Genomic DNA, 15,073 nt, shown 5'->3' with positions numbered 1-15,073 from the left:
ATGCCCGTTCAGTTAAGTTTTAACAGGTCTGACGCTACGGCTGTATCTAGGCTAACGGCTAACATGCTAACTATTATTTCTATGTCACTAGTGACTTGAAACAAATTTAGGACGATAGGAGACGGGTTGAAATAAACCGAAATTTCCCTTTAAATATGAAAAACAGTTGTCAAATTAGGCCAAAACTGAGTTTTCAAACTAGTGAGTGTGGCACACTACAGCTCTACTGATGTAGGTTATGACTACAACAATTATTATGACAATTTTCTCTTGTACTAGTCAAATGACCACTGCAAACAGTTCAATGTCTTTTCTATTCATTATATTTCCATGGTCTGTACTACATTTCATTGTAATCCATCAAGTAGTTGTTTGAATCTTTCAGTCTGGACCAAAGTGGTTGACCAACACTGCCATCCATAAAGCCACAGCACTAGAGTAGTTAAAGAAAACATGTTTCAGCGAAGAAGCAGAGTGGGGTTGCAACCAGCAGTTCTTTTGATTACTGATTAACCTGTCAAATATTTCCTTGATTAATCGTTTGGTTTATACAGTGACAGAAAATGGTTATCATGGGGCGCCCAGTAGGTCACTGGGTACAGTGGGTGCCCCATGTACAAAAGCAGTGTCCTTGCGGCAGCAGCTGTGGGTTTAACTCCAGCCTGTGGCCCTCTGCTGCATGTCATCTCCTCTCTCTCCCCCTTTCATGCTTCAACTGTCCTGTCATTAAAGGCAAAAAGCCCCAAAAAATAATCTTAAAAAAAAAAAAGAAAAAAGAAATGCTTATCATAGTTTCCCAGAATCCAAACTGATGTCTTCAACTGAATTTCGTTACAGTCATAGAATACAGGGTAAACCAGAAAATAATCAAGTTTAAGAGGCTGGTAAGCATTTAATTTTGGCATTTTCCTTTAAAAAAAAAATATTGATAGATTAGCAAAATTAATCAATTAATCGACAAAGCGTTCCAGCTCTAAACCAGAGACACATTTTCTGTCTGTGACACGGCTGTAAGATTACAGTCATGTGTACTTGTCATGTGAACATTACTTCCAGGCCTTATTTGTGATATCCGTGACTGGAAATACACACCGGAATCAAAATATGGTTTTAATGACGACTGAAAGCTGTGCCTCTCGAGCAAATGAAGGCTGCCAGAAATACTTCCCTCCTGCTCTCCTTCACACTTTTCATTTCCTTTTCAAGGTTGTCTTCATTGTTACTGTCAAGCTCTGGAGATGCATTTGGTACAGCCAAATTAAAAAGGGAGGTAATCATAAATAAAACCTTGTATGGCTGGTTCATAATGGGCCCTTTATGCGAGCGTGGCCGTCTAGGGCTTCATTAGGCAGGAATGACACGTCTGCACCGCACTGACACAGCCTTTTATTGTTGTCCTGATTGTAAAAGTGCACTCCATCTTTGCGCTGCAGGCTAGTCTGCCGCCACTCAAGTCAGGCCTTTCATCGAGAGTGAAAGGCAGAGGGCCCTGAATCGTTCGCCCGCCCCTCCCAGTGTGGATGTATGGCAAACTTTTAGTGCCCTTTTCCTCGCTCCAACCAAAGCTGCTGCAGCTGAATTGATTTGTCACGTCAGGAACTGCTCTAAATCTGCCTCTCAAATGAAAATAGATCAAAATGCACAATAAAGCAAAAATGTGAGCCTGTTAAGTGGTTAGCATTGTTATAAAACGAAGGCATAATCAAGTGCCTGCATGGGCCTATGTTTGCTACCGAGTCCAGAGATTAATCTGTTCTGCAGCTACATCTAGTTAGGAAGAGCAGTTAATGAATCATGGATAATTCTGCAGGCTTGGGCTGGCTTTCATTAACCAGGCAGCGGAATCTGTCACAATTCTCATGTGAAATCCATTCTGCTTCACCGCTGTGCTGCCATAGAGCCGCTATTCTCCCTCCTCACATGACTAATGGCCCTTCTTTTTTCACGCTGACCTAACACGGTCTGAAGAGGCAACGTTTTAAAATATTGAGATCTTCACAGCCACAGAGGACGTCCTCTGTGCAGGGGAAAGGAATGCAAGTTAACTCTTGTTAATTCTGTGTCTCCGCTTCAAAGTGCAGAAATTATAGGGTTTGCAGATGAGGGAGTGAGACATGGACACACTATAATATTCATGCAGCACCATAATTACGGCAGAATCAACATAAACGAGGGGGGGGGGGAGTTATTGCAAAATGTTTTAGCCAAATGCTGAATGATGTGGTGCTGCAGTATCTCAGCAGGTAAACATCATTACAGAGAATGAGTGTTGGGTCTATATGTACGCAGATGTGACCTCTGCACTCATTTACATGTTGATTTACTTACATTCCTGAAATTCATTTTACTCATTCATGTTCTGCAACTAAGCTGAACAATATACTGGTAAATTAGATATCTTAAGTGGAATAACATATTATTTTGCATTGTTGCAGAGTTCAAGGTCTAGTGTGTAGGACTTAGTGGAATCTAGTGGTGAGGACTGCAGATTGCAACCAGCTGAAACTTCTCCCATGTGGCAAGCATGAACTCTTGGTTAGGATTCCTTCAGTGTTCGTTGTTTGGGTGGTTTTAACCAGAAGCCGAATTACCAAAAACAAACAGATCAGGTGATTTAAAACCAGTAAAACCACTGAAAAAAGCAGTTTCATGTTACAAATCTGTTTTTCCAATGCTGTTAGGCTCATTGCAGAGGGGATGCAAACTACGGTGGCTGACGTGAAAAGGTGAATGACCCTATCTAGGGCCAGTGTGACACTGATCTGTACCTGATAATGTGTTCTCGCCTTTTTTCTCTGATAACTTAAGATCCAGACATTCAGGAGGTTTTAACCATGAGCCGAATTATCTAAAGAGGTATCTTTCTCACCAAAACAAATGGACCCGGTGATTTAAACCGGTATAAATACTGTTTAAAGCAGTTTCACGTTTAAAATCTGTGTTTTTCCAATGCTGTTCGGATGCTAACTACTGTGGCCGACACGAAAGGGGCAGGAGATGGCATGCGGCAGAGGGCCACAGGTTGGACTTGAAGGCCTTTAAACATGGCTCTACCCACCGAGCGACTGGAAACCCCATTTTTAAATCATTATTCCAATTGTTATTATTTTAGAATTACTCGCAGCACTGTAACATGCCTTTCCCTCCATTTTTTTCTTTCATGCACAAATAAAAATGTGCATAAAAAAGGGTACAAATGCTAATAAAAAAACCAATTACATTTAATTTGCGCAGTCATGCCCCCTTGCCTCAGGGGAATTTTCTTACCTGCTCTAGTTTTATAGGGGGCAGGTGTTACAGTAGAGTAGAAAGTCTGTGAATTTGGGTGTGTTACTGTGAGATCACTAGAGAAGAAGCGGTATCCCGTCCATCACCCACAGCCCACACAGACTAAAGAATTCAGGGTTAAACAGGTATGACAGACAAAGTGGGTGAGAAATAGATCTATGTTATTCTGTCCTTTTGACCCTAAAATGTCTTCCTATTACCTCATTTAACAGTGATATTTTTAGGGGCAGAATGGCTGGCGGTTGAGGTTGAGGTTAACCATTTAGTAAAGAGGATTAAGGTCAGAGCTTGAGGTCAGGGGATAGAAATAAATCAGTGTGATGTCTTCGCTAATAATATCGCAAGTGCATGTGTGTGTGTGTGGTTGTGGAGGCTGCACCTTTAGGGTCATCTCTGACCACCAGCAGACCATTTCGACACACCACCTTCCCCGTAGCTGCGTCCACAAACACCAGAGATGGGATACTGGTAACCTTGTACTTGTTCCACAGCTTCATCTGCGGAGAGAAAAAGATGAGAGGAGAGGTTGGAAAAAACGTTTATGAGTAAGACCATGACGTTCCTATTTATTTCAACTAGAAAAACTGTTTTCAGTCTAACATGATGTCTTCAGTGCAGCTACGCGGTGCATAGGAAACAATGTTCACCTGAAATACTGCAGTATAAACCAAACAAATGTCAGCTGAGTACTATATGTATTTTATAGGACAAACACCTTCCTTGCTGTTTTAAAGAGACTCAGGAGACTAGGAGGTAGAATAAAAAAATACAGGAGTGCAGTCAGCCCTGAGGTGAATTAGCAGAGGGTAAGAAGCTTTAAAAGAGGCTGCATAGGAGCAAACTTGTGCCGTCCCTGCTGTGTCATGAATAAGAGTAAAAGCAGCTGCAAAAGGCACCACTTTTGCTCCGCAGTAAAGAGAAAAATTTCAGAATCTTTTTATAAGTTTTGAGCACTGTAAATTATTGGAGCTTTCTGGATAGACGACTCAAACTTCCACAGCGTTTATGAGTGCCCACTGGCCTTAAGTTTAATCATAATAAATGAGATGATATTAATACGGCCTCATAAAGTCAGAAAAGATCTTTTACAGCCAGAAATCTGTGCATGAACTGACGCTATTTATAGAGTTCAGCGATCAGTGTAGTCCTTAACATCAAAGACCAGATCAAGCATTTCACATATCTGAGACTTACTTTCCATATCAGAGGGAAGAGCCCTACGCCGTGAATAGAAAATAGCCTTGTCTTGTAAAGAGCGGCAAACTGCGCTGTGCAATGTTGCTGCTTCAGCAAGTGCAGAAGAAGAAGGGGATCCCTCGCATGAAATCCAGATACCAGATCAGAAAAAGATCAGACAGGAGGACAAAAGTGAGAGACATGGTCTCCAGAGGACGATAGTGTCAGTGTGTGTTTCATCCTCTTTTATTTGACCTATATCCACCAGGTTCTGACCCTTTTTTTTTGGAGTCATCGGATCAAAATGCCTTAAAGGGGACACAGGATGCTCATTTTTAGGTTCATACTTATAATTAGAGTTTCCACTAGAACATGTTTACATGTTTCAATTTTCAAAAGAAAAGCTTAATTTCCTCATTCTGTCTGTCCTACAACAGCTGTATTTACCCTTTGTCTGAAATGCTCCGTTTTAGTAACAGTCTCTTTAAACCCCCCTCCCGAAAAAGCCCAGTCTGCTCTGACTGGTCAGCACTTCTGGGTCTTCCCTGCAATCTTAGCATCTCAGCAGCCATGAAGTGACTGTAACAGAACGGCAGCACTTCTATCATGAAAAATCACCGATACAAGCTTCTACACACAACTGGACATGTTTCAGCAGGAATATGATCCAAAACTGGAGGGAAATTAACAACATCAGCAGCCAAGTTTACATGTTCCCCTGATGTTAGCATGTTGCTACATGTAGCAGTGTTCTTGCAGCCAGGGAATAACTGAGGATAGTGCTCTTTTTCCTGTTAAAAATTCACCAATAAAAGAGTCCAAACACAACTGGACATGTTCCAGCAGGAATATGATCCAGAATCAGGGAGAAATTTACAACATGACTTTAGCATGTTGCTACATGTAGCAGCATAGGCTATGTAATGCAAACACTTGCAGTAGGGTGCCCGGAGATGATGACCATTTAAAGAAATTGATCACGAGCTGACTTCAGCTCATCACAAAAGCCTGAAGCCTTAAGTTTTTGCTCACAGAAACTTCTTTTTCATACGTTTACCTCATTATTTGCCACTTTGGTCACATTTAATATGAAGATCTGACATTGTAACATTATATATATGACAGAAAATTAGGAAAAGCTTAATAGGTTCCCTTTAAATTACTTTGCAAGGAGTTATTTGAACAACGGTTTAAATCTTTGCCAAAGAACACATTTAACACTGTACCATCCAATTTATTGCCCGCTGTACTCAGCCAAATGCTTAAGTGGCCATATAATATAATGATTTGCGCTGTCTGGATGCTGCAGTGGTTATTCTAACAGGTTGTGTGCCAAATGAAGTGAGCATTGCTTTTCTTGGGAGTCGGTGAAGTGAGCGTGGAGTTCGGTTACAGGTTGACGAAAACCTTTTGTTGCTCTTTCTATGAAAATAGTGACTTCAGTGCAGGAGCTGAGCACAAAGACTTAGACATGCACACTGAATGAGAGAGGGGAAATGGTGCACAGTGTATGTTTTACTCATATTCTGTGTCTCTTCTTTGCACGTGTTGTCACACACTCATCAGAGGTCAACCACAGGCCCTTTCTGACAGCAGGTCAGACATCCCGTCCCGTGGACAAGACGACCCGGAGCCTCCCGACAATGTTGGTCTGGAAGTCCCTCAAAAGCAAACTTCAGCGTCTGCCACGGTCAACAGTTTTACCACACGCTCCACGCTGCTCTGGAAACTCAATCTCGGCTCACAAATTGATGGGGTTTAGGGGCATTAACTGTGACTGTCTCCGAAAGCTAACGTGCCTGACGCTGCATCTGTATCTGCAGCCATTTCATTCAGCCGCCTGCTGCTGTCATCCAGGGCTGATGATGTGAGATTGAGAGCTGGATTTAGCTGAAAGAGTGTAAGAGGGACACAAGAGGATAAAAAAAAAAGCAGAGTGATAGGGTGATTGGTTCTGCACTAAAATGTCAAGAAATGTATTTCATGTCAAGGCCCAGAGGAATCACACTGAGGTAATACGATTTTAAAAACATGCTGCTGGCATGGCTAAAAATAGAAACCACACTACAGTTTAGTAAACATCTTCTAAGATCATATCAAGATAATTTTTTTAAGAGTAGAGGAAGCTGTATACCAAATCTAAGGCTTTCTAAGTCGCTCAGTGCTCTTATGCTGCAGCATCAAGAAAGCAGCTAAGAGATTTGTGCAGCAACCTCAGAGGCAGAACCGATTCCTTCTCTTTGTCTCCCACTAATTTACTGCATCCTCGATTCACGTCTGCCTGGTGATTTGGCTGCAGATCAGAGTAGCCCCAGATGCTAAATCCTTCGAGGGTTTAGATCTGCCTTTACAATGAAAGGGCTGTTATGATTGGACTGACCTTGTAACTACACAAAGCTGCGTGTCCTGGAGTCTGTCGCAAACAAACAAATGGATTTCAGCACCTTGAAAGATGTGAATTCATCGTGCATGGGTGGGGTGGAAAAGGGGGAATCTCAGACTTGTCACAGCTGAGTTTTTTTCATTGTACTTCCAAAATCCAAAATTTTCCTCCAAAACACCGCAGACAATAGCTCTCACAATAAGAACGTCCTCCTCGTGAACAGACAACATGAGGATCACATGCCACAGCGATCCATTTCCCAAAAAACACTGTTTCATTGTCGAAAGCCGCAGGCTGTCTATTATAGCTGAAACAATAAATACAGAATGTGACATGATATTGAAAAATACACATAAATCATTCTGTCAAATCCACCCTCATCCCTTGGCTTGAGAAACAGCTTCTGCCTTTTAGAAGTGGTGTTAAAGATATTTTTGTCATCTTAAAAGTTTTTATTAGTCTGTAATGGGACTCATTTGACATAAGTGTTTTTGGATGTACTGCTGTATGTCGAGCTGAGAGGATTAAAGGAATAGTCTGACATATTGGGACATACGTTTGTTTTCTTCAGGAGGGTTAGATAAAAAGATGCTGCTTTCATATCTGTGCAGTGAATACGAAGCTCCAGCCAGCAGCTGGTTAGCTTAGCTTTTCTTGTCATGCCAGTAGTTGAATTTTATTAATTTTTGACACAGCCAGGCTAGCTTTTGCCCTCTGTTTCCAGTCTTTATGCTAAGCTAAGCTAACCGGCTGCAGCTTTAGTTTCATATTTATCCATAGATGTATAATGATAACTAGATACCGAACCCCAAGATGGTGCCTATTCAGTGCAATGGGGTTGCTCACCTGGCGCACACACTGAAAATAGTTTCTTACTTTAAAGTTTTACTTCAGCATTAGGTGACACACTGTGTTTCTCTCACTGGCTTGGCACATAGCCTTTACATCGTGCTGACATTAAATCGTTTTTCTCAGCTCAAGGAAAGTTTAACAAATATAAAATATCTGTGGATAAAAAAAAATATATATATAAAGAGCCATAATTGACCTTATTTAAAGTTTGAGGTGTCCCGTCAACAGTTTTACAAACATCTTTTATATTGGTGGTCAATGGAGAAAATGCTTTTTGGGCTGAAGGGGCTTTTTTTTTTACTGCAATACCGCAAGTAGCCACAGGGGAAAAATTGAAGGCAAGGCTGAACTACTTCCCTGTGGGCCTGTTTTTATCATGAGGACATGAGAACAGAGCAAATTTCTAAAAATGTCAGACTATTGCTGACTTTTTGGATAATTGATAAATAATTTATTTTATTGATGAAATATTCCAACCATTTCCCAGTTTCTAAAATATTTTTTTCTGTGTGTTACCACTGTAAACTGAATATATTTTTGTTTTGGACTGCTGGTTGGACAAAACAAATCATTTGAACATGTCTCTTTAGACTGTGGGAAAAAGATAAACTTAGAAAATATTCCAATCATGAAAATAATCATTAGTTGCAGCTCTGGCTGTTTTCTTTACTAATTCATTAAGCTTGCTCTTCGAGAAATGCAAAACATTTTGTCCAGCAGAGCATTCTGTAGCTAATTCACATGCAAACTGCTTGCAGATTGTATTCACTGCATCAAGATTGCATGTTGCAACTCCCAGCTTTCTCTAAGGGCGCCTCTATTCATTATCAATATCAACAGTGTGTGTAACTATATAGCCGAGCAGGAGGCCTGGCTATATAGTTACACACTGGTTTAAGGATGCCAATAACCCCTGTAGAAAGCCCACCAACTGTTAAGACTCCAGGGAAAGCTGGAAATCCATACTAACAATCCATTAACTCTCTTGGACATGCAGACATTAGCCTCACTCTATGCCTGGTGCTCATCATGCTAATTGGATCACGCATGGCTGCAGATCCATATACAGAAGACGAGCAAATCAGCCCACTGTGGGGCCAGTGGATCAGTGTGCATGGACATACCAAGGTTGCAAATCTTATCGCCCCACTGATCAAAGAAAATGCTGATTCTTCTGAGATGTAGCTACATTTTTTTTTGATGGGATCAATGGCGGCATTAACGGCCTACCTGTACCTGGACATTCTGGACTGCAAGTGAGCAAGAATGAAAAATGGAGAGAAACAAAACGCCCCAGGGACATCCACATTTCCATGTTAAATGTCATCCATGGCGATCGCTTTCATGCCTCTTTGCACTTTATGGCAACATTCTGCTCTGTAAAAGGAGGTTAGCTTACATGGAGAACCCCCCAACAGATTTGAGGGCTAAAAGTTTTAAATGTGCACACATCTGCTTCAGTTTTGAAACCCCTTGCAGCCTCATCCTGCTGAGAAATTCAGCCTCAGTCAGTAACTGGTAGGTCTGTGCAGTGGCTCTGGTGTGGTGTGTGTCACCCTGTTGAGAGAACTAGAGTGGAAGAAATTTCATCACTCAACGTGCCCAATTCACCCATCATTGTTCGGGGCCTATCTCCTCACAGATCTGCTATCACTGGGCCGGTTAGGCCTGAGGCATCTGCCAGACGCTCCCTTCACTGCTTCATTACACCAGTGCCACTACAAAGGAAAGTCAGCCCTTTACAACAGAGGACACGAGAGGGATCCTGCTGTGATGCTGATAGCAGCGTAGTCCTTTATCTCTGAGCACTATACAAGAGACAAATGGTGATAATCCAATTCTTATCTTGGAAAAAAAAAGGGCTTAAACCAAATGTTCATGTTATTCATTCCATTTCATCCAGATAAACAACCTACAGTGTTCATAATTCATAACTGCACAAAGTAGATTTGTGGAATTTAATTTAACCTACGCAGGAAACCTTGATGGCATTTATTATCGAGCAAAAATGTTCCCCATATAATCCTTTCATTCCTGTCAAGGGGGAATTTATTGGCACAGTTTACAGCACCGTTTGGGAAAAAACAAGTAATGTGTTCCACATTAGGGACACGGAGAGAATCATGTTCCAGTTTGATCTGATTTAAATCTTCAAAAGAGGAGTTTTTCAAAAATATATTTCATACAGCGCAGAACAGTCCGGTGATCGATGACTTCTTCCCATAGATCCTGGTTGTCAGTGTGTGAGGCAATTTGTTAGAAGATGGAGCCTTGTCAGTATGATGGACTGACCAGCCCCCACAAGACATGCTCAACAAAAGCATTTGTCTTTTACTGGGACTTTTTTTTGTTGAGACTGCCTGCAGGCGGTGTGATCTCTGACCGTAAACATTTACTGTAGTTGTGAGCAGGGGAGAGCAGGCTGGAATGGACTCTTGGTTTGCCTCTTGGCAGGCGCTAACAGGAGCTTCTTTAGGAATCAAGCCATCCCCTGTGCAGCATGGATAACTCAATCTGCAAATGGAGTCAAACCAACATGTTGGTGCACAGCAGCAGCAACAGTTCATTCATCATGTGTCAGGATGTTTTTAGGTTAACTTCTGTGTTCCTTGCTGCAGTCTATGGCTGAAGACAGATGAGAAACAAACTTCTCCTGTCTGCTAACTCATTACTTGCTCCCTACATCTCCCGACTACACCGCTGTAATTCCCTTTTGGCTGGGCCCCTGCAGCCAGCTTTGACTTACATTCCTCCATGCTGCACCCCGCCTCTGCTCAGTCTGCTCCCGAGGCTCTCAGTAACTGCCTGTATCCACTTCAAAACCCTGTTGCTGCTCTTCATGGCTACAAAGGGAACCCTCCCCTCCCACCTCTTAGCCATACTTCAGCCAACACTATGCGGGCTAGTGTGTGTTACTTTGCGCTTCCATCAGTGCTGCTCTGACCCGACTATCGCTTTACCCAGTCAAGAGTCTTCACCGCCGGCTCCCTCGGTGGTGAAATACACATCTCAAACCCTGTGACAGCTGCACAGTCGCTGCCCTTTCCCCATGCTAGACTGACGACCTCTCTCTTAATATGCTTCATCTCGTTTTGCATTACATAAAGCACCATATGCTTTCATCCTCAGGGCTTTGCCGTCACACGTTCCTGCACCACTGTTGTCACATGATTTTTAAAAAATGTTACCCAATTTTTCTATTTTCCAACCACTTCCATTTTTCCCCTCGAGTGTCAGCTATATTCCTAAAATACAAAAAGTACAGGCCACTCACTCCAAACTACTCCACTGTGCTCATTACAGAGGCTCATCCTGCACTACACATCCATTCTGATGGGCAAATGCACTTCCACGAAAATTGTTGAGCTGAAAGAGCACAGCGGGCTTTCGCATCATGCCTCTTCAATGCGAAATGCTGCTGCTATCTGGTGTATTTTATTAAGCCTATAACATTCTCCAGCCGAGCCATTTGGGTGGTGCATCCTCCAGAACGCAGACAGGAGACACTGGCTAAATTGCTTTTTTTTCTCTTCGATAAAAGGGCCCCCGTTGCTACAGCAACCCGGCAACCCCCCCCTTCCTTCCACAAAGTCAGGACATGTCACCGAGTGCCAGACACATTGCGGGGTCTTAGTTAATAATTCAGTGATAAATTAACGGTTTTGTGAGGAAAACAGGTGCCAGAATGTCAGAGGGCTTAGGGGAAATAACCCGGCAGGAAAATGGGAGAAAAAGAGAGAGGAGAGGGAGCAAGGGAGAGAGGGAGGGAGGTGTGTGGGTGTTTCCCCATTCCAGCCTTGTGTGGAGGCACAAAAGCGACCCCCTGAATACAGGCTCTAAATCCAAACTTGGACCCTGTATGGCGAGAAGTTTTTATGTAGTAAAGAACGCGGCGTAAAAAAAAAAAAGCAGGGGGGATTGTAAAGGAGTAAAAAGCCAGGGCTCAATAGGTATCTGCAGCATTGTCTCTCCACAGGCGTGGGCTGCCCCTGAGGCCTACATTCGGAAAGGCCAAAGGTCAAGATGGCAGGGGGTGCATTCTTCACTCCCAGTGGTGTTTAGACCAGTCTGCCTGCCTCCCCATAGACTGTTCTTTATTTCAGCCTCTGTCTATCCCTCTTTCTTTATGATGCATCACAAAGAGCAAAGTGTAAACCTATTACACACACACACACACACACACAGGCATATCCACACTAATGTGGAAAACATTTTAATTGCACCCTTTTCGCTCTGCTTTAGTCATCCAAGCATGCTAAACCGACATTTTCAACCACAAAAATGCATCTCTGTCCGAAGAGAACAAAATTAAAAACATCAGTCTTCTGGACGTTGATGTGTGATTATCATGTGATTTGAGGTATTTGTTTGTCATGTGATAGATTTCTGAGAATCCTGATTTGCTGTCGCACTCAGTTCTCATTCTTTATTGTTGTTAATAACAACCCAGTGGAAAGTAATGTGGTGAAGATGCCAGCTAATCACTAGAAAACACTTTTGGTGCAAAGCCTCCCGTTCTTGCATGGCATGCACCACATGCAGTGTACAGCGATAAAATTCATAGTATTGAAATGGTGGCTTCTGGATTTAACGCTATGCTACCTTGAATTGCTGCAGTGTAAACGTCCCCAGATCTAATAAAGAGTAGTGGAGAGGTGCTAGCGTTACACGAGTAGCATCAAGGAGCAGTTCCCACGCAGTACACACAAAATGTAGTTAGCTATGATACTGACCTTATTAATGCTAATGCTAGGTTAGAACCACTACAGAAAGCTAGTTAGCCAGACGTGATGATGTTTAAACCACACAGAATCTTCCAGGGCTGAATAATAAAGCTGATGTGAAAGTGCCAAAAACTGCAGTTCCTCTAATGGCCACATGAGGCCGTCACCAAAAGCGACCTCCATGTTAAAATGGCAAACTTTACAGCAGAAATAAACATGTTTACAGCCTGGTACAGAAATAGTTTTGGTCTCTGTAGCTAATTTCAACATTCATGATGATAGTGTATTATCTAGCAGTAACTAGTGCAAATGGAACACACCATATTAGTCAGAACCACACCTTGCTCCTTCCCAACACCACCCTCTCATCCAAATATGGTCAACTTGGGTCACTTCTGGCTCCAAAAATCCAAGATGGCCACGACCAAAATGCCAAACTCAAGGCGTCAAAATGGAAATCCACAAACCAATAGGTAAAGTCACCGTGGCTATGTCCATTACTTTTATACAGTTTATAGTTTAAACATCAGAATGACTCTGTCTTCCTGAATCAGAATCCTGTTTATTATCAAGTAGCAGTAGTACAAGAAATGAAAACAACTTGTGTCTTCACAAGTGTGGAAACCAAAATATCCACAAACAGCGCACTGTATGTGAGAAGTAACATCATGGTAACATCCTTATTGAGGTCAGTCTCTGCAAGTCAATCATTACATTCTGCAGAACTAAAGTCAGCGGTAATGATTTACCTCCACGCTGTTCACAGGATGACAGAAGGCTGTTGTATGAAAACTGTGTCATGATTTCTCAGCTAGCTGTAACTCACACCTTCTACCATCAGCCTGCATTTCATCAAGTGGAGGCCTTCAGGGTCTAACGGACGGCACAGATAGAGACGATAAAGCTGGTTTGGCTCTGGACCAGCTGGACTCTCTCTATCAGTTACCTTAACGTGACCCTTAGAGACTGGCATAATACACTCGCAATCATCTGCCAACTCATGACTTGGAAAGCCTGGTGCATTTTTTTCAAATTTCTTTTTCATATTTTCTGCCAAAAGGTAATACAACACACTCAACTCTTTCTCAACTGTAATCCAGTACAGTATGAAGTGATTCTGGCATCAAATAAGGTCAGATATGCGCCAGAAAAGCACTTTGTATTGCCTCATTAAGTCTATGCCTCTGCACTTGGGGAATCTGAGGCTATTACATATTAATAATGAGACAAAACACACATTAGAATAAACCTTTCAGCACAACTTGATTTCCATGCATGTGCTTTTTACACTTGCTGCTCAATTAGCTCCACTCAGCAAACAGACCCAGAGCAGCAGCCGCGCATTAATTCTACACATAAGCCTCCACATTGCCGTTTCTCTGGTACCCCGGTTTCCTGGAGAGCCGTGCTGGCGCAGGAGGGTGGGGGTTGGGTGTCGGGTTCAGACAGCTTCCCTGTTGTGCCCTCTGTTTGACCCCACGTTTAACTCCCACCACTCCTCCTCGTGCTGGAGCCCTGGGAAGCCTCCCCGAGCTGCAGCTCAATCCCTGATCCCATCACAACACAACACATTAATATTTATGGAAATCTGAAGGAAACATTTCAGACACATTATCAGCGTTTTGTGCATAATCAGGGCAGCTCTGAATTCTATATATGGCAATCGACGTAACACATCTTTACATTTATTAGGTGGCTGCTTAGCACGACATTGTATATTCTGTCTGAGCTCACACTCTTAGCCAATCTGTAGTGAGAAAATAAACTGCATGCATGTAATTCTAGTATGAAACAGATTTATAATGGTATTCAAATGGGGACCATATCATCGCATCCAGGCATTACTGAACAGAAGCAAACCAGACAACTGACGACACGCAAAGGAAAGACTTCATGTCAAAATAAAGGCACCTTTAGACTGTGCCACAACAACAATCTTGCAAATTCAATGCATGTCACACTGTGTGAGATGGCTCTAATGAAGTCCTGGGCGAATGTTCTCAGTATAATTCCATAAACAAGCTTTGACCATAGCGCTGGCTCATCAATGCTTCAAATGGCCTCAGAGAGAGGCCTCAGAAAAGAAGCTGATCACAGCCAAGAAAAAAACATAGGGAAGCATGAAATGCTAGCTCACCAGTGTGTTCTGCATCATCTAAAGTCATATTCTGATTGTTTGTAAAGTGGGTTGTAGCAGCAATATTACACAGTCAGAATTTTGATGCAGCCTGTCTCTGGTGAGTGGACGTGTCTCACAGTACGATCTAAGAGCACTATGTTTGACCGACAACCACAGAGGGATTTTACTGTCATCCTTAGAAAGCATGACAGTCTATTTAGATCTTGAATTATGTTCTGAACATATCTAATAAAGCATAATATACACAATAAGTGCCATGATGTTGAGACACTGTGTACTTGGCAAGGTATGGTATATATTTGGTCCGTTTGTACCCACCACAGTCAGCGAGGAGCCCCATAAATCACAATGACACCCTGTGCCTGCTCTGCCTCATAAAACAACACTTCTGACACAAGTAGCACTCCCTGGCCTCAGCATGTGAACATACACACCAACAAACACACTCGCACATACAGTATATACTCTATATATAGCCTTATGAGCCTGACAACCACCCTCTGTCCCAGG

The 15,073-nt window shown here is 42.5% G+C and overlaps 1 protein-coding gene across 1 annotated transcript in view; it reads right to left on the bottom strand.

Moving 5' to 3' along the window:
- The window catches only part of nxn (nucleoredoxin), a 75,067-nt gene that overhangs the window by 18,011 nt on the left and 41,983 nt on the right, over positions 1 to 15,073 (bottom strand). The window contains exon 2 of the mRNA XM_050071463.1: positions 3,668 to 3,785. Coding sequence (XP_049927420.1) covers positions 3,668 to 3,785 — 118 coding nt within the window. The remainder of the gene's footprint in view (positions 1 to 3,667; positions 3,786 to 15,073) is intronic.

The sequence above is a fragment of the Epinephelus moara genome, chromosome 2, assembly GCF_006386435.1.
Source record: "Epinephelus moara isolate mb chromosome 2, YSFRI_EMoa_1.0, whole genome shotgun sequence".
In the NCBI taxonomy this organism is placed as follows: Eukaryota; Metazoa; Chordata; class Actinopteri; order Perciformes; family Serranidae; genus Epinephelus; species Epinephelus moara.
Note: the sequence above shows the minus strand (reverse complement) of the source record. Positions and strands in the feature narration are given on the sequence as shown.